The sequence below is a fragment of the Syzygium oleosum genome, unplaced genomic scaffold (assembly GCF_021117445.2).
Source record: "Syzygium oleosum isolate NSW1041296 unplaced genomic scaffold, Sole_v2.1 Sole_v2.22, whole genome shotgun sequence".
NCBI classification, from domain to species: Eukaryota; Viridiplantae; Streptophyta; class Magnoliopsida; order Myrtales; family Myrtaceae; genus Syzygium; species Syzygium oleosum.
Window position 1 is genome coordinate 2,773,334 of NW_026607506.1, and position 18,534 is coordinate 2,791,867.

Sequence of the window (18,534 nt, forward strand, 5' to 3'; positions counted from 1 at the left end):
TGGGGCACGATGAGGAGTGCAGAACAAATGCGATTTGAGATCGGAAAGATCTGTGAAAGCCTTTGTTAACATCACTAAGTCCTTTTCATTCTGAGTGCCTCGAAATGCCTGGCCCTGAGCGAAACATCGTCCTTTAAAATGGTTTTCGATTCAACTTTTTCTTTAATGTCCGATTCTATGATATTATCTCGGACAATGAGGAGCCTTGTTTGGATGATTTGGTCATGACCAAATCTGCTGAGACATTCGGACCAACTGAATTTACATGACCTGGGTCGTGCTGCAAAGTAAGAATCCAGAGTCAGCTGCTCAAATTCCGGATTTTCAAATAGGTAGCCGCGAATTAATCGGTGGATTACCAAGTGATACATGAACCAAAGTGATACTAGATTGAATTGGTTAAGATTTGCCTTGCGAAAAATAAATGTATGTGATTGAATTAGGTTAAGTTGCTAGATTGAATTGGTTAAGATTTGCCTTGCGAAAAATAAATATATGCGATTGAATTAGGTTAAGTTGCGAAAAATAAATATATGTGATTGAATTGGGTTAAGGTCCGTCTCGAGAAAAATCGTTCACGATCTGAAAAAATTTCTCTAAATTAATTATTTGTATCACTTGAAAACCGCGAACCATTTAACTGTAACTGCGGCTAACGTCCAACGTTATCAGGCTGATACAAATGTAATGTCAAGGGACATACGATTCAGCTTCGTACATAAAGGAAAATCATGATTGCCAAGCATATACCAAGATACAAAATTTCTATTCTTTTCTGCTGGCATGATCTGCACTATAGTTTGTATATTTCTTCCTATAGCTGGCAGTGTGTCTAGTCCAGGAGAGTCCAACCCTGCAAAATAGAGAAGGAAGAACATCATAGGATGAATTCATTGTTGATAAGTGAGGTCCCAATTTTTTCTTCTGAGTTTCTTAAACCATAGTTTTTGGAATCTGAGTTCAATTTGGACCTGGATCTTGCCATCTGAGGAGCCAGCGAAAAGCATGCCTCCGTCAGCGTCCGCGGCCAAGGATGTAATCTTGGCGGTGTTCCCTCCACTGCCCATCTTGATGGAGGCGACCCTCGCAACTCTCTCTTTCAACCAGACCTCAATGATCCCGCATTTTGTTGCCGTGAATATGAAGTCGTTGCTCACTGCCATCCGTTGGATGTCGAACCCCGTCGAGAGCGACCCGCTTATGGCCTTACTGGGCAGAGAGAATACCTTCCATGCGCAAGTTCAGAAAACATAAGTTTTAACTCATTTATCAGTCGAATTTTATATGAATGGACGGTGGGCAATGAAAGTCGTACCTTTCCCGCTGTTCCATCCACGGATGAACCGCCGGCGAAGAGAAGGCTATCGTGAATAAGCAGGGAATGAATAGTTTGCTTCCCAAGCAACTTCCTAGTCCCTGAGTAGAACGTACCCGATGTCGACTTTGCCAAGTCCACCTCCTACGACATTGTAGCATGCTCGAAGATTTGTGACTGTTGATTTGTTAATTGCGAGAATGCAAAGATATCTAGTGTTGTACCTGGATGCTGTATCCAGAACAGCCACAGTAGAGCTTACCCCCGGCCATGGCGAGGCACCGTGCCGTTCTGTTGTTGTTGAAATTTATATGCTTTGGAGTCCCTGACCAATTATATACCTGAAATGGCATAGGGAGTTGGCTACTATCCTTGTCCTCGTGCCAATCAGATCAATAAGTATGTGTGAAAAGTAGCACTTACCTTGACCCCGGTTCCTTGAGAAATGAAGCATGCGATATGCGCGTTGGCGGTTAGCTCGTACACCGGCTCTTTCACATCATGGACTTGAACACAATGGACTTCTTCAGCTTTGATTACCCATACCTGCAGAAGAAGTATGGAACGACGACCTTGTTAGCATTATAAGGCAATAGCAAAGTCTATTCATCTGCCTAGTCGTGCAAGGCCACTTTGTGAACGAGGAAACAAAGGTAAAGATCTTAGATGGACTATCTGTGAATTGTATTTGTGCCATTGGTCAAGTTCAGGTCTATGAATTGGTCATGATCTAAATTAGAAGGACGCAAATAGTGTATTTTGAGATGATTTACCCGGATCGTCTTGTCCAAGGAACCACTGTACAGTCTGTCACCAGAAGGGGGAACGTAGAGGCATGTAACAGCTTTTGTGTGCTCGCGAACCTCTTGGATCAATCTCAAGACCCTCTTGCTAGCGTCCCAGACCTATGGCAAGATAACGCGCATGATCAGAGAAGACTTGGTTATGGAAGCCATCTTGCGATAGAATGAGCATGTCGTGTGCTTGCTTTCGAATGAATGAAGCCTAAAAGTTGGGAAAACAGTGGTTTGCTTTGCATCTAACCTTAATGGTTCCGTCAGAATGGCTGCTTAGAAGCAGTCCCTTCAAATGAAGCAAAGACAGGACCTCGCCATTTGCAGACGATTCCAATTCGATCACTTCACTGTAACTCCATAACTCTGTCTAAATTAGGATATTAGAAATCACTAGTTGCTCATATGTATATACAACCCTTGATTCACAGCAAGCAGAATAGGACCACTTACTGCATTCACAGATGTCAAGTTCATCAAGGCCTTTAATATGTCAGCAACTAATACTGAATGCTTCTTCAGCTTTCCCAGCGTTTTGTAAATGCATTTAGCGTACATTCCCAGTTCTTCAAGTGCCGCTGAAAATTCGATAGCAACCTGTCAATTTATGCGGCGTCTAAATGTGAGCATTAACTACACTATAATGGATCGTACCTGGGTCGCTGATGAAAGTTTTTATTGCTAAGGTGGCCAAAATCTTCTCCTCTAAGTTCTTAGATGACTGGAGCACGTTTATGAATTCATCGAGGAAAGACTTCCGAGCAGCACTTTTCATGCCGGTATCAGGAAGAACAGAAAGCATGTACGTGAGCCACGTGGCAATCACGAGGCATGATTTCGCCAGTTCAATGGAATTACTTTTGAGGCACTCCCCTAAAGATTTGAAAATGAATCCCTTTTCGTGGTTGCAAAGGACAAAGGCCACTCTTCTCTCCCAAGAATTTGCAGCTTTCTCTTCCTCTTCCTACATAGAAGAGAAGCTTTTAGACTTTTGGAATGTGCATATGAATGTACATGAACTACCGAACAAATGTATTCAACCATTGTCTCTGCCAATTCATTCTCATGCATTGTTGGCCTTTCCACCTTCATTAGAGCATTGAATGGTTGATCGAACCCTGCAACCTTCAGCAACCAAGCTTCAGTGCAGGATTTTCCCGAGGCGGTCAAGCGTCCCGAAAGACATAATAGAGCATTCAAAGCCATTATCTGGGAATTGGGAAAATCCTTCTTCTGCAGTGCCTCGATCAGGGCCTCTATTGCTTCTTCCCTGTAAATGCTCATGTTCCTAGGTTCTCCCTGCAAAAGTGAAAAATCACCGAATATGTGAGTTCTAAGTTTAATCTGCACCTGCAATATCTGATGCAGACGGTGTTTGAGAGGAAGAAGTACTAACCAGGAGATCAAGCATAAGAAGAAGTGTAGCAATAGCTGGTTGTTGCTCCATAGGAGCCATTTGAAGATGCACCAGGAGGGTGTGCATGGTGCTAAATGCACCTTCGTCTTTGATCAACTGCAATATCTGGTTGCAGATTGTTCTTCTGAGACAACAAAATCATGTATTAATGCTTCTACTAGAAAATGACAAGAAAAGTGCTCAAGATAGTAACATAGAGGTGGCCACATAATGTGTTTCCTATAAGCCCTCTAATGCCTATGCGAATTGAAATCGTTACATAAGGTTCGACTTTATCAGACCATATATGTGAACCATCACAACGATGAAACATGTGGTACTATGAACTTTTTATCCGCAAATTAGTAACTGAACTTTCCTTAGGTCCAGACTTTAGTTAATTTAGGTCAACACGAATACATTCGTTTTACGTGAGGAATTAACTAAATCATTCATTTTCTGAATGTTGATGCATTTCAAATGACAAAGCTCAAACATGTGAAGCTTGCATGACAAGTGAATGCTAACATAAATTAGATTTGTATACTCCAGCAGAAAGTACCTGTCCGTTTGGACTAGTTCCAGCAGAAAGTCTATGCAAATGCCTCTTACATTGTCATTTCCAGCATGAAATAGGTCAAGGACCGAAGACAATTCGACTCTGTTTGCTATCAAATTCCTGCAAGTTCTATCAGCGTGCATACAGCACAGTAGTATGGAGATAATTGACTGCCTTACTTCAACCTTGTCCATGTACTTGATCAGGCCCGGAACTCCATTTGCCGAAATAACACTTTGAGCATTGGTGGACCGGCCGTTTTTGTCCCCTCCCATCAAAATCTGCTCGAGCATCACTATAGCAGCGTCCTTTGGTTCGATTAACAGTTGGAGATCATTCAGATCTTCGCTTTTGTTAAGTATCAACTGCACAAGGGAGGGTACGAGGTTGTTGGCTGAAAGCTGGGCGTATGGCGGCCTCAGCTGGTATATGAGGACAGCAGCCTCGGCAAGACCGTTCTTGAGTAATTCAGCCAGGCAATCGAAATCAGAGTCGACACTAGTGAGGGTCTCTCCAATAGATTCATCGACATATATTAACTCCGAGAGAATGTAAATTGAATATCTGAGAACCTCCCTATTCAGTGAAGCCGATAATATTTCAACTAACCCATTCAGAGTCGTAGGTTTGGACAAGTATGAATGAATTGCAGGATCCCCTTTTGTCTCCTTCCAGGTCTTGGCAATTGTCAGGACTGCCGCCTCACATTCTTGCAAGTCCTCTGATGTACAAAGGCATGAGACATGTGGCTTTAGCCCATTTATGATTGTCTCCGTAGCGGCTTGAGATATGACACTCGTTGGTGATGTAGATACTACTCCTTGTGTAAATCTTTTGCGCCTCAGATTCGTGTACCCATCTGAGTTTGTATTAGTGGGGAAGTCAAATGTCCTGGACACATTTGAAGGTTCAAGGTTTTCGGTCATAGAGGAAGAACTCCTCGAGTTTCTTGGTGTTTCTGCATATGAAAATTCTTGAGCAATATCAGGATACTGTTCTTTCCAAGATGTGATTAGTCTTTTAAGGACGTAGTTTGTCTTGGGCAATGTGCTCGCGGAGAGAGCTTGCCGAGTGATGGGACAAGTCGTGTTTCCCCTCTCTATCCATTCTTGAATTGCTCTTCTTTCATATGTCTGACCCGTTTCAAGGGTAACCGGATCGCTGAAAAGCTGGCCTGTGATTGGGCAGACAAAATCTTTGGGCGGTTTTGTTCGACAAGTTTGATTGTCAGATAGTGGGAGCGAAATGCAGCTATTATTATCGTCGTCACTTTCAGTATGAAAACTGCAGAATTGCAAAAGAGTAACATGTATAAGGAGGAAAGTAAGTACCAAAGTCATTAATTTTGATAACAGTATTTGTCAGGGTCCTGCATTGCAAGTTGGTGAAGTTGACACAAGAAACTACAGATTATTACTTCCCAATGACACTTCCTTACCTATTGTCAAATACTTGGCCTCTCACATAGTCATTGCTTATGCTCTGTGCTCTGCTGTTGCTTTTCCTGCAGCTTCTATGCGGCAACTGTCTTGAGAAACCAGTTTTAGTAAGAATGCATCATTTCAATTTATACCAGAGGAAGGACATGAACACAAATCTGAAGGGGTCTAGACTGTGCAAAAGAAAACTTACAATGACTTCACCATCCGAATTCGCAGAGTTTATACTGAAATCACCATTTAGGTGTGGCGATTGAGGCAAAGAGTTGAACATTGTGGAATCTCGGATGCGTCCTGAAAGCAGGCGCAATACTGCTGCTGGTTCCTTTCTGTCATATGTGTCGGCTTTTGGAGATGAAACCTTAGAAGTAGTTTTGGGGGAATCGACAGGAGTGAACATTTTGGGACTCGATCGAACTTTTGCTGGGTTCGGAAGTCGTTCGTGCCCGTTGCTTTTTTCCTCAGCGATTCTCATACTCTTGAGAGAGATTAGGCTGCGATTCTTATATTCGGAAACCATGGAGGGCTCATCGTTCTCATATTCAGAATCGTTGTCGTTCTTGTCAGTTAGCTCTTCCTGGGATTGCATCCAACATTTGAGTCATAATCATATTAAAATTCGATGAAATTCAGAGAGCTGACAGAGCTTAAGAGCGTATCAAGTGACAGTTACAATGTATTGACTTACGTGGTGCTCGCGGGCGACATACTCCTCCATATCCTCGGAAATACCAGAGGCTACATTTCTTAATCTGTGGAAGACATAAGAAAGAAAGAATTAATACTGAAATAGAATTAAAATGCAAAGAAATAGTGCACTAATTCGAATAACAAATAACCTGCTCGCTTGTCTCGCGCCATCATTTGATTGCAGGATCGGAGAAAACCCCGAACTCTTGGGCAGAATCGGACCGAATTTCATGTAATCTGGAATGGAACGGCTCAACTCATGCAAGGGAGTCATCGGGGGTTCTGCGATCGGGAACATGGGCATTACCTTCTTGCCGCTGCTCGAATCGCAGTTCATGCAGTCCCTATAGTACTTCGCATAAAGCCTCGTATTCTCATCCAAGGACTCTCGATAGAGCTTCTCGAGCTTCTGCATCTTCTCCATCTGATCGGGCCTCATCGAGAAGACAACTGACTCGTTGAGAAACTGGTCCATATCAGCCGTGAAGGACATGTCAGAAGCGTCCGGAATTGCATCCATCACGAGCCTGTGCCTCGCCTCCGTGTACCACCCGACGATCGAGCTCATGTGCGGAAGAAACAGGTCCCTCCAAAGATCGGGAGCGAAATCGATCCGTGAAAAGAAAGGGTCCACAATGAACATCTCAATGACATGAAGTGCGGACTCGCGATCGTCGTTCCTCAGCATCCACAAGTATGAAAGATTGAGCTGCGCCCAAGCAGAGAGGTAGAAATTGGGGACTCCGGCGGTCTTCTGCTGCGAATTCAACATCGCGCACACTTGCAGCATCTTCTCAGCGTAGTCCAACCGGGCAAGCTTCGTCTCCATGTTGGAGGTATTGATAGCTTCTTCAAGGGCATCTATCCCCCAATCCAAATTCGCCAGCACTGCCTGATCAGAATATCGAACCTCGGTGCCCATGTGGTTGCTACCTCCCTCGGCCGCCAATCTCTCCGCACACTGTTCCTTTTGGCGTATCCTCTGCTCCTTGTTGATCAGCCGGTCCTGGATAAAACTCCCGATGTTCGTGATCAACAACTGAACTATGTCCTCCTGGTCCATTGAGGATCTGTAATTGCCAGACATTTTCTCCGGTCGCCTTGCTTGTTCCTCTCTCTCAGGCTACTCTGATCCGGACATTGGTCCAGACAGTTTCAAACGATCTCTGCTAAGTCGAGCCTTATTCTCTAGTCTCCCATAACAAAACTGCAGCATGGCAACTACCGGTTTCTTCACTCTCCACCCCCTGATCAGTCCGTCCCAGCGGCGCAGCTCGATCGATATAAAGCACAAGGTTCATGCAGACACGAACTCTGCCGATGCAACAGAAGCACCAGGGCAATTCATCATTCACTAAATTAACGAAAAACCGGGTTAGAAAAACTGAGGCGGCACTCTTTTAGTCTCTTCGTAAACTACCCGGAAATGGGAATGAAAAAGAAGATGAAAAGGGATTAAAGAAAGCCGTTACTCTGTTCCATTTGCGAGGACTTCATTCAGGACAGTTTCCATGGAAATGAATGTTGGAAACATTCAACGCCAGGGAGAAAGAGACAGAGAGGGGGGAGTAGCTGAGCCGGCCGGCTTCGGCTGGCGGCAAGGCGATGACGATGGAAGCATTGGAGTGGACTGATTAATGTGCTAACATTTTTAATATCAGATTAGTTGTCGTGATTTGACTGCTAATTAGTTGGTTAGTTAACAACGGGAAGTCATCGCCATTTGGCGTCATTGGTTGTCCGGGTCGACTAAGCGTCAGACCAGACCAGACCAGACGAATATGACCCGGCGATCCCTTTGTTTATTGAACGAAAATTTTGGCGCGAAGCGAATCGTGCTGGGCCGGGCTAGATCTTGTGCCCATGGGCCTGACAACACTCTTCTCATATGAGGAAGAAAAGGCCGGGGAAGTGCGATCCGCGCTAGCTACTCCCTCTCAACGTTACCATAGGTTCGCCATAGGTTCGCCGCACTTGCTACGGGATATTTCGTTTGAGCCATAGTTAACTCCGCACCAACCGCAGCTCAAAGAATTCGATGATGGCAAACATGTCATCGCAGCTCCATTGAGATGCTGGTGGTCGGGATGTCTCCTCACGCAAGGTATATAGCTATTGAGCAATGCGGTACGAGCAGTTCAGAGGTTCACTCACGATGCGAGTCAGAGTTGTGACGTCGTAGAAGACACACGAACCCGTTTGCTACTAGTCTGGCTATCTTGGTGGTTGTTAGGACAATACTCTCACAACACACGTTTAGACTGTGTATAATCTCCGGGAAGGATACAATAGTGGCGGAGCTAAAGACGCAAGTCAAGCCAAGTCAACGACGGATCCGCAAAAGTAATCGTGGAGAGTCTACTAAACAAATCCACTTTGAAGTAGCAGGAAGCCTTTCCATCTTGCTTTGATCTTTATGTTGGGTACAAAGAGGAACTCTATACATACACTAAAGGGATTGGGTGGCAAATAGTACTTCCAAGGGTGAGCATGGTCCGAGTGGGCGATTCTCACCTTGAAACTGAGAGCCACCCACTAAGGACCGGTTCGAAAAAATTAGAATCAGGAACCGCCCATTAGCTCCATGGAACTGCACTACAAAAAAACATGAATTTTGCGATGGAAATTTGCGACGGAAATTTTTCGTCGCTAATTTGCAACAAACTTTGCGACAGATTTCTAATTCCATCGCAAATTAGCGACGAAAAATTTCCGTCGCAAATTTGCGACGAATTTTGCGACGGATTTATTTTCCGTCTCAAATTAGCGATGGAAAATAAATCCGTCGCAAATTCCGTCGCAAATTTGCGACTGAAAATAAATCCGTCGCAAATTTGCGACGGAAAATAAATCCGTCGCAAAATTTGTCGCAAATTTGCGACGGAAAAATTCCGTCGCAAATTCCGTCGCTAATTTGCGACGGAAAATAAATCCGTCGCAAAATTCGTCATAAATTTGCGACGGAAAATTTTCGTCGCTAATTCCGTTGCAAATTAGCGACGACTAATTTTTCGTCGTAAATTTGCGACGAATTTTGCGACGGATTTGTTTTCTGTCGCTAATTTGTGCAATGAAATTTACCATTTTGCGACGAAAGTAGAGACGAATTGGATGATTGTCACAAGTTCAAATTCAAAAGAGATTGGACGATTTGCTACACGTCCAATTCTAAGAGAGATTAGATTTACAAATTCAAATTAGATAAGAAGATCTATTATAAACTCAAGATATTAGATAATCTCTTAAAATGTTCTCATCCCAAATAAGCTTTTTTAGATTCGATAGGTGCAAATCTTATCTTTTCTTTTTTCAAGACTTAGATATAGATAACGCAGATATCTATTTAGTTGAATGTGGCGGTTTCCTCCGCACGTAACTCTTATGTATGAGTAAATATATGGGTAAATAAATTATAACAATTTTCAAATAGATTGGAATCGGGTGGATGTATGAAATGTAAAGTCAATGTATCTATATAGGGATATCTATAGGAGATCTTATAAAAGAGATATTCTTATTTAGACCTAACCAATTTGATCTAACCAATTAGATGAATTACTCCTAAAGGGTTACATCCGAATGATAAGTGAATATAGGGCATGCATTCTATTAGAGAAATATTTAGAAGATTCCCTATATTTCCTTTAATTGATTGTAATTGATATTTTCACTTTTAGATAGTCATCCTATAAAACCGATAAATAGGTTCGTGTACTCTTCATTTGACAATGATATATATATTTTTTTTTTGCTCTTAATTTTTTTTATCACATTCTTGACTTGGTATCAGAGCCCTATTGTTATTTGAGAAAGCGTCAATCGAGTCTGTTTGTAACAATGACATCCACATCAATCATGTTTCTCCACAATGTTCGTAATGCTAGTCACATTATATGTAAAAGTGTAGAAGCATATCTACTCAAGGTTTCGACGGAATTAGCGACGGATTTGAAAAATTGGTCGGTAAAAACATTTCCATCGCTAATTCCGTTGCAAATTTGCAACGGAAACAAAATCTGCGATGGAAAAAAAAATCCATCTCAAATTTTGCGACGGAAAAAAAAGCAGTTGCAAAAATTTTTGCGACGGATTTTTATTTTCCGTCGCAAATTTGCGTCAGATTTTATTTTTGGGGCAAATTTGCGACGGATTTTTTTTCCGTCGCAAATTAGGGACGGATTTTTATTTTCCTTCGCAAATTTGCGACGGATTTTTATTTTCCGTCGCACATTTGCGACGGATTTATTTTCCGTCGCAAATTTGCGTCGGATTTTATTTTTGGGGCAAATTTGCGACGGATTTTATTTCCGTCGCAAATTTGCAAATTTGTGACGGATTTTTATTTTCCGTGGCAAATTTGCGACGGATTTTTATTTTCCATCGCAAATTTGCGACGGATTTTATTTTTGGGGCAAATTTGCGACGGATTTTTATTTTCCGTCGCAAATTTCCGTCGGATTTTATTTTTGGGGCAAATTTGCGACGGATTTTTATTTTCCGTCGCAAATTTGGGTCAGATTTTATTTTTGGGGCAAATTTGCGACGGATTTTATTTCCGTCGCAAATTTGCGACGGATTTGTTTTTTCCGTCGCAAATTTGCAACGGATTTTTTTTCCGTCGCAAAATTTGTGACGGATTTTATTTCCTTCGCAAATTTGCGACGGATTTTTTTTCCGTCGGATCGAAAATTTTCAGGAACCCGCGCTATCCCCCCTCGCGCCATCGTCTCCCCTTTGCTCGCTTTTTTTATTCCCCCACCACCACAGCGTTCCCTCCCTCTCTCTCTCTAACTTCTCTCCCTCTTTCTCTCTCTCTAGCCTCCTCTGCCGCTCCTCCGCCATGATCTGCCGCCTCCACCAGCCCCACCTCCTCCCCTCCGACTCCCTCGCCGCCTCCTCCGACGACGCCACCGCCAAGCTCGGCAAGAAGCTCGGCAGTTAAAACTGCGGCCGCTGCGGCCTCTCCAAGAAGGGCCGCTCCTGCCATGCCGGCTCCTCCCCCTCCCCCGCCGACTCCTCCTCCTCCGCCGTTGCCGCTGTCGTGGCCTCCTCCATGCCCGTCAACGCCGCCGCTGCTGCCGCCTCCTCCGCGTCCGCTGCCGTCGCCCTCACGCCGTCCTCGCTCTCATCCGCCGCGTGCTCTCCTTCGACGACCTCGACGTCCGCGCCGACGAGGAGGAGGAGGACTTCGACGAGGTGGAGCCGGATCTCGACGAGCGGGATCGGGATTTCGTGGACGGGGATGCGGACGCCGGCGGGTTGCCCGCCAGGTGCTTGTGGGAGGTCCTGAGGAGGTTGCCGCCGGCGGAGCTGCTTGTGGTGGTGCTGGTGTACAAGGGGTGGCGGGAGATCTCGAGGAGGGTGTGGTGGGCCGCCGAGGATATGAAGCTCAGGGTTCCCTCGAGAGCTCAGCTCTGTACTGAGAATTTATATTAAAGCATGTACTATTGTTGCCAATATTCATGTACTTGATATCAGAGGTTAGAAGGAATTCTGCAAGGCTGAGTTTGTGGTAGATATACCAGGTTTCAGCCGTGGATTAGATACAATTTGCATTGTGCCAGTTGTGAGGAGGCAACCCGTAATAAATTTTTGCTGCACATTTGTAACTATTTTTATAATTCGTTGCTAATTTGCGACGAATTAATAAAAATTCGTCGCTAAATTCGTTCCCGAACAATGTTCGTGGCAAAATAGCGACAAATTTTGCCACGAATCAGTTTGTCGCAAATTATTAACAAAAAAAAAAAAGAATTTCGTGGCAAATTAGCAACAAATTTTGCGACGAAAAATTAGCGATGAATTTTACGATGAAAATTTGTGACGAAAAATTAGTGACAAATTTTGCGATGACTTTTGCGACGATTTTTGCGACGATTTTTGCGACGGATTTTGCGACGATTTTTGTGACGAATTTTGCGACGAAATATTTGTGATGAACTTTGTGACAGATAGTGTTCGTGGCTAATTTGCGACGAATTTTGCGACGAATTTTGTGACGAAATATTTGCGACGATTTTTGCGACGAAATATTTGCGACGAACTTTGCGACGGATAGTGTTCGTGGCTAATTTGCGACGATTTTTGCGACGAATTTTGCGACGAAATATTTGCGACGAACTTTGCGACGGATAGTGTTCGTGGCTAATTTGCGATGATTTTTGCGACGAATTTTTTGCGACGAATTTTTTTTTCGTCGCAAATTTGGGACGAAAATTGAAATTTTCTATCGCAAAAATTTGTGACGACCTAGTAGTGACGGAAAAAATTCCGTCGCAAAATCCGTCGCAAAAAACATGTTTTTTTGTAGTGCCGGTCCCCAAACCCTACAAGTATTACCTTGGACTTCATCCACCAATGCAAGAAGGGCATGATCCATGTGTTGGCAGATGAAGCCAAATATTATTATTAGGGATTTTTTTTTTTATCTTTTCTATTAATTTTGCTTTTAGGTTAAAAGTTACACTTTATATATCAGCTATTGATAGGCATTAACCATCAAGCGCAGATAAGAAAATAGAGAGCAAAGAAAAGAGGGAAGAAAAAGTGAGTTTTTCTTTGTGTGTGTTTCAATCTCTTTGTACCCCCGATCTTGAGAGAAGATCATCATTGTACTACTACTTTCTTCGAAGTTTAGTGGATTCGTAGAGTGCCTCTGCGCGGAGACGTAGCCTAGGTCTTAGTGAACTTCGATAACAAATTCTCTTGTGTGTTCTTTCGATTCTGTCTTTTATTATTTTATTCTGTCTGTGTGGATCGTTGGTTTGAATTATTTTTCTGGAATCATTGTGCGATTCCTAACAACTGGTATCAGAGCTTGGTTGGCTAATCGAGAACATTGAGGGGTTTTTGGTGACGTTTGATTGAAAGCAAACGGTATGGCAAAAGATAAAATCATAATCTATAACTTCGACGGGTCGGATTTTGGATGGTGGAAACTCCAAATCGAGGACTATCTTCATTAGAAAGATCTCTATGCACCACTTGAGGGTTGGAAACCTAAACTCACGGAAGTGGATCCGACAGCAGAATTAGGATGGAAAATTCTTGATCGAAAGGTATTAGGTGCAATTCGTCTAGGGTTGACGAAAAAAATAGGGTACTACATCGCGAAAGCAAAAACTGCAAAAGAAGCCATTACGAATATATATGAGAAGCCATCCACATCAAATCAGGTATTTTTGCTGAAAAAGTTGGTTAATATGAAGTTATATGATAGAGGTTCTATGGCAGAGCATATCAATTGTTTCACGCAGGTAACGGGTTAGTTGGAATCCACAGGTATAAATCTGGATATGAAGCTCCAAGTTTTATTATTTTTATGTTCCCTTCCAGAAAGCTACAACACCGCAGTGTAGGGAATTTCAAGCAACATGAAGGATGAATTGATTCTAGATGATGCTGTGAGCAGTATCATGGATAAAGAGATGTGAAGAAAAGTCACAAGTGGAGATAATTTTTCGACATTTGCGTCTTCAACGGCAATAGCAGTGGAGAACCGTGGGATAAGTAAAAGCAGAGGAAAATTCAGTGGTCGTGGTAAGTCACAATCAAAGGGAAAGAGAGAGGTTGCAAAAGATGAGTGTTGGTTTTGTCATCGGACCGGACACCGGCGGTTTCAATGTGAAGCCTACAAAAAGAAGCAGCGGGATAAGAATCGAGGAGCTAATGTGGTTAGCGATGAACCTTTGCTAGAGAACTTGTATTTATCTGCAGGGTTTGACTTGACAACAAACAAGTAGTTTTATTGACTCCGGTGCCTCTTTCCATTGTACCTTGCAAAGAGACATATTTGTTGATTATACCAGTGGAGATTTTGGGCAAGTGGTTGTGGGAAACGGCCACATTTGTCCGATTGTTGGCAAAAAAATCTATGATTGTGAACATCTCAGGTAGAGAACATCTAGCTTTGCGTGAAACCAGACACATCTCGGAGTTGAAGAAAAATCTAATCTCAACAAGTAAACTTGACCAAGAAGGTTTAGTAACAACCTTTGGATGCGGAGAGTGAAAAATAACCTCAGGGGCAAGAGTAGTAGCAAAGGAAAAGCGTACGGGTACACTTTACCTTCTCCAGGGAGACAATATTAGTGATATGGTTGCAACTACAGTGGCTGCAGATATTTTGTCTACTCTTTAGCATTATCGATTGGGACATATTGGTGAAAATGATGTAAAGCAGTTACACTCAAAGAAGTTACTTTCAGGTTTGCAGAAAGTTGAGTTAAATTCCTGTGAGAGTTGCATTTATGGAAAACAAAAAACAATCAGTTTTCAATTAAATAGGCGACAGAATAAAGGTCGAAAGTTAGTGTTGGTTCATACTGATATGTGTGGACTGGCTTAGGAACTCTCTTATGGTGGTAAGAGATATTTTATCACATTCATTAATGATGCGATAAGGAAGACTTGGGTCTATGCTCTCGGAGAAAAATAAGAAGTATTCAAGATGTTCAAAATGTGGAAGGCCCCGGTAGAAAAAGAGACAAATTATTAGATTAATGCTCTAAAGTCTGATAATAGTGGTGAATACACAAGCAAGGAATTTGTAGAATACTTGAGCCGGGAAGGCATACACAGTTTGAAGATTATTGTTAGAACTCCTCAAGAGAATGGTGTTGCTAAGAGGATGAACGAGACTATTTTGGAGCGCGCAAAATGTCTGAGGCTACACGCGAGTCTTCCATTACACTTAAGGGCTGCTACAGTTGATGTAGCTATTTATCTAATTAACAGGAGTCCATTTAATGCGCTGGATGGAGAAATACCGCAAGAACAATGGTCAGGTAAAAAGATTAGTTGTTCATATTAAAAAGTCTTTGGTTCTATTGTATATGCTTTGATTGATAGGGAGGATAGAAAGAAGCTTGATGCTAAGTCCCAGAAATGCGTTTTTATCGGATATGGTGGCGATGAGTATGGCTATAAGCTTTGGGATTATGAGAATAACAAAATCATTTGCAGTCGGAATGTGGTATTCCATGAATAAAAGATGTACAAGGATCATCATACAGAGCATGAGATGATAGTAGAACCAGAATATGTTGAGCTGGACACAATGCCCATAAAAATAGTTCCAATGGATCAAAGTGCACCTGAAGGAGAGGTTCAAGATGAACCTATTATCAATGAACATGAAGTTCAAGAGGAACATGGTGATCCAGAATAGACTAATGACCCTGAAGTACTTGTCTTGAGGAGGTCTACACGTATGAGAAAGCCAAAGGTAATTTTTGATCCATCAGCTAATATTGTTCTGAGCCATGTTATATATAGATTCGGAAGAACCAGAGACTTGTGATGAGGTAAAGAAAGACACATCTCACATGCAGTGGGAACGTGCGTTGAAAGACGAGATGAACTCGTTACTTCAGAACAAAACTTGGGAGTTGACCGAGTTGCCCACAAGTAAAAAGGCTTTGTTAAATAAGTGGCTGCTATATGATAAAAAATGAAGCATATAGTAGTATCAGATACAAGGCGAGACTTGTGGTCAATGGCTTTTCTCAAAAAGAAGGAATTGACTACTCCGAGATATTTTCATCAGTAGTAAAAATGACATCAATAAGAGTTTTGTTGAGTATAGTTGCGGTGGAGGATCTTCATCTCAAGCAATTGGATGTGAAAACAGTGTTTTTGCATGGTGACCTATATGAAGAGTTATACATGGCGTAACCTAAAGGTTTTGAGGTCAAGGTAAAGAGCATATGGTATGTCGCTTGAAAAAAGCTTGTATAGCTTGAAGCAAGCTCCGCGACAATGGTACTTGAAGTTTGATGGTTTCATGGAAGAAAAAGGATTTGCACACTGTGAGGTTGATCATTGTGTTTATTTTCGCAAGTATAGCGATAATGATATCGTATATCTCTCTTTATATGTGGATGACATGCTGGTGGCTAGTTCCAATATGAAGAGAATCGCAGAAGTGAAGAGATGTTGGCATCGTAGTTTGCTATGAAAGACTTGGGAGAGGCCAAGAATATCTTAGGCATAAAAATCATCAGAGACAGGAAAAATAGGAAATTATGGTTGTCGCAGGAAGACTATGTGAATAAGGTGTTAAAGAGATTTAACATGGATAAGGCAAAACCGGTTGTGACTCCTCTAGCGACACTTCAAACTTTCCAAGGATATGTATCCGAGTACTCAGATTTTGAAAGATGATATGGTGGCATTCCCATATGCATCAGCAGTGGGAAGTTTGACGTATGTCATGGTGAGCCCGAGACTATACATTGCACAGGCAGTGGGAGTTGTAAGTCGATAAGAGCATTGAAATGAAGTAAAATGGATATTGAGATATCTAGCAGGTACATCAAATTATTCTCTTTGTTACATCTTTAAAGTTGCAAGGTTATGTAAATGCAGATCACTTGGGTGATCGAGATAGTGGTAATAGTATCAATGGATATGTCCTTCCAGATGCAGGTACAGCAATGAGTTGGGTATCTCAACTACAGAAAGTAGTGGCTCTATCGACGACAAAAGCAGAGTACGTGATGATCACGAAAGCTTCAAAGAAATCATGTGGTTACAAGATTACATGGAGGAGCTATATCGAAAGCAGTCAGTGAGCACACTGTGGAGTGATAGTCAAAGTGCAGTACACTTAGCAAAGAATGCAGCTTATTACTCAAGGACTAGACATATCAAGAAACGTTATCATTTCATCAAGTCATCATTGAAAGATAATGAGTTAAAGTTACAGAAGATTGATGGCGCGAAAAATCCAGTTGATATGTTTACCAATGTAGTAGACAGAGAGAAACTTATTTTCTATACTACTACCAATGGTATTACTCCATGTTCATTGATAAGGAGTATAGCAGAGGCACAAGTTTCAGTTACTAGCTTTTGAAGTAGATGAATGCAAAGTTGCTTGGTGCATCGAGTATATTTGTTTTCAAGTGGGAGATTGTTGGCAGATGAAGCCAAATATTATTATAAGGGGCTTTTTTGTCTTTTCTATTAATTTTGCTTTTAGGTTAAAAGCTACACTTTATATATCAATTATTGATAGACTCTAGCCGTTAAGCACTGAGAATAAAATAGAAAGAAAAGAAAAGAGAGAAGAAAAAGTAAGTTTTTCTTTGTGTGTGTTATCAGTCTCTTTGTACCCCAATCTTGAAAGAAGATCATCATTGTAGTCTTACTTTCTTCGAAGTCTAGTGGATTCGCAGAATGCCTCGACGAGGAGACGTAGCTCAGGTTTGGGTGAACTTCGATAATAAATTCTCTGGTGTGTTCTTTCGATTCTGTCTTTTATTATTATATTCTGTTAGTGTGGATTGTTTGCTTGAGTTATTTTTCTGGAATCAGTGTGCGATTCCCAACACCATGCAGTTTCAATGGCCAAAAACAGGATCAATGTCTTCCATGAGAGATTATTGCAAGCCTCTCCCAAGAAATAGTAGAAATTGTGAGTTTCATTTGGAACTGATGCAAGACTTGTCAGTTTCATTTGGACTGCAATACGGATGGTAAGTGACTGTGCCCTAGTTTCATTCTATTGCTCGGCTTGTTCTTCGCCGAAATTCACCCAACAACTAGGGAATGTATTGATTCTTGCAGAGGTCGACATCAATAGGGTTTAAGTAGGTCTGACGACGAGGCATTGTGCGAGAGGCATTGTGTGAGAGCAATTATATATGCTTCTTATTACTAGGAAGGTGATGAAGAGTGTACTTGAAAATTAATTTTAATATAGTAAATGAATGTGTTGATCCAACTAAAGTGTGTCGGGATCTTCCAATAAGCATTACAACTTCAAAGCAACTATATATATACATATATACCAGTTCAGTCCGGGTGACCAATTTCACGCTTTGAACTTGGAATCGGATCGATACTTCATACCGATCCCCATGAGAACCGCCGGTTATGAGCTAATCCGATCCGGTTCCGGGCGATTCCTGATTCCTTTGTACATCCCTAAGTAATGGGATGACGCGGCTTAACGAAGAATTTCTGATGAATTTTGATTTTTTTTACCACACTCAACTACTTTTCACCTATTCCAAGATTGCTATCATATTTGAATATGTAAAAATTAGGAAAATACAAAATATATTAAGTGAACTGTAGTGAAGAGGTCATGAGGCTGTTGAGGATTTTTTAATGGTCTTGATTTTTCCCCGCTATACTCACCCTTTAATTGTGTACGGGGTGAGTATAGTGATAAAGTGATGCGGTCACTTTCTCCGGGCATACACTTCACATTATTCACATTTATATTTCACCTCTCCTAAATGTGATTTTGAATTACTAATATTAAGCAAAAGGGATTTGAACAGTAAATATGAGATTGTGGACGGGAGTAGGATAACAGGTTGCTCTCGGCA

General features: G+C 41.9%; 1 protein-coding gene across 2 annotated transcripts; it reads right to left on the reverse strand.

Annotated features, from left to right (window-relative positions):
• Window positions 1–652: 652 nt before the first annotated feature.
• On the reverse strand, window positions 653–7,823 carry LOC115669325 (putative E3 ubiquitin-protein ligase LIN-1). 2 transcript variants are annotated; one of them, XM_056321158.1, is made up of 17 exons: window positions 7,666–7,823; window positions 6,343–7,547; window positions 6,192–6,255; window positions 5,697–6,080; window positions 5,503–5,588; window positions 4,068–5,348; window positions 3,506–3,650; window positions 3,151–3,408; window positions 2,764–3,073; window positions 2,563–2,687; window positions 2,360–2,479; window positions 2,089–2,220; window positions 1,739–1,861; window positions 1,540–1,656; window positions 1,316–1,459; window positions 972–1,226; window positions 653–853 (listed from the first exon to the last, which is right to left on the reverse strand). In XM_056321158.1, exons 2-17 carry the CDS (start codon window positions 7,278–7,280, stop codon window positions 833–835), a joined length of 4,503 nt encoding a protein of 1,500 aa, XP_056177133.1. In that variant the 5' UTR covers window positions 7,281–7,547; window positions 7,666–7,823; the 3' UTR covers window positions 653–832. The 2 variants fall into 2 exon arrangements, with proteins under 2 accessions (XP_056177133.1, XP_030446425.2); XM_030590565.2 differs by having other exon boundaries at window positions 6,343–7,823.
• Between the last annotated feature and the right edge of the window lie 10,711 nt (window positions 7,824–18,534).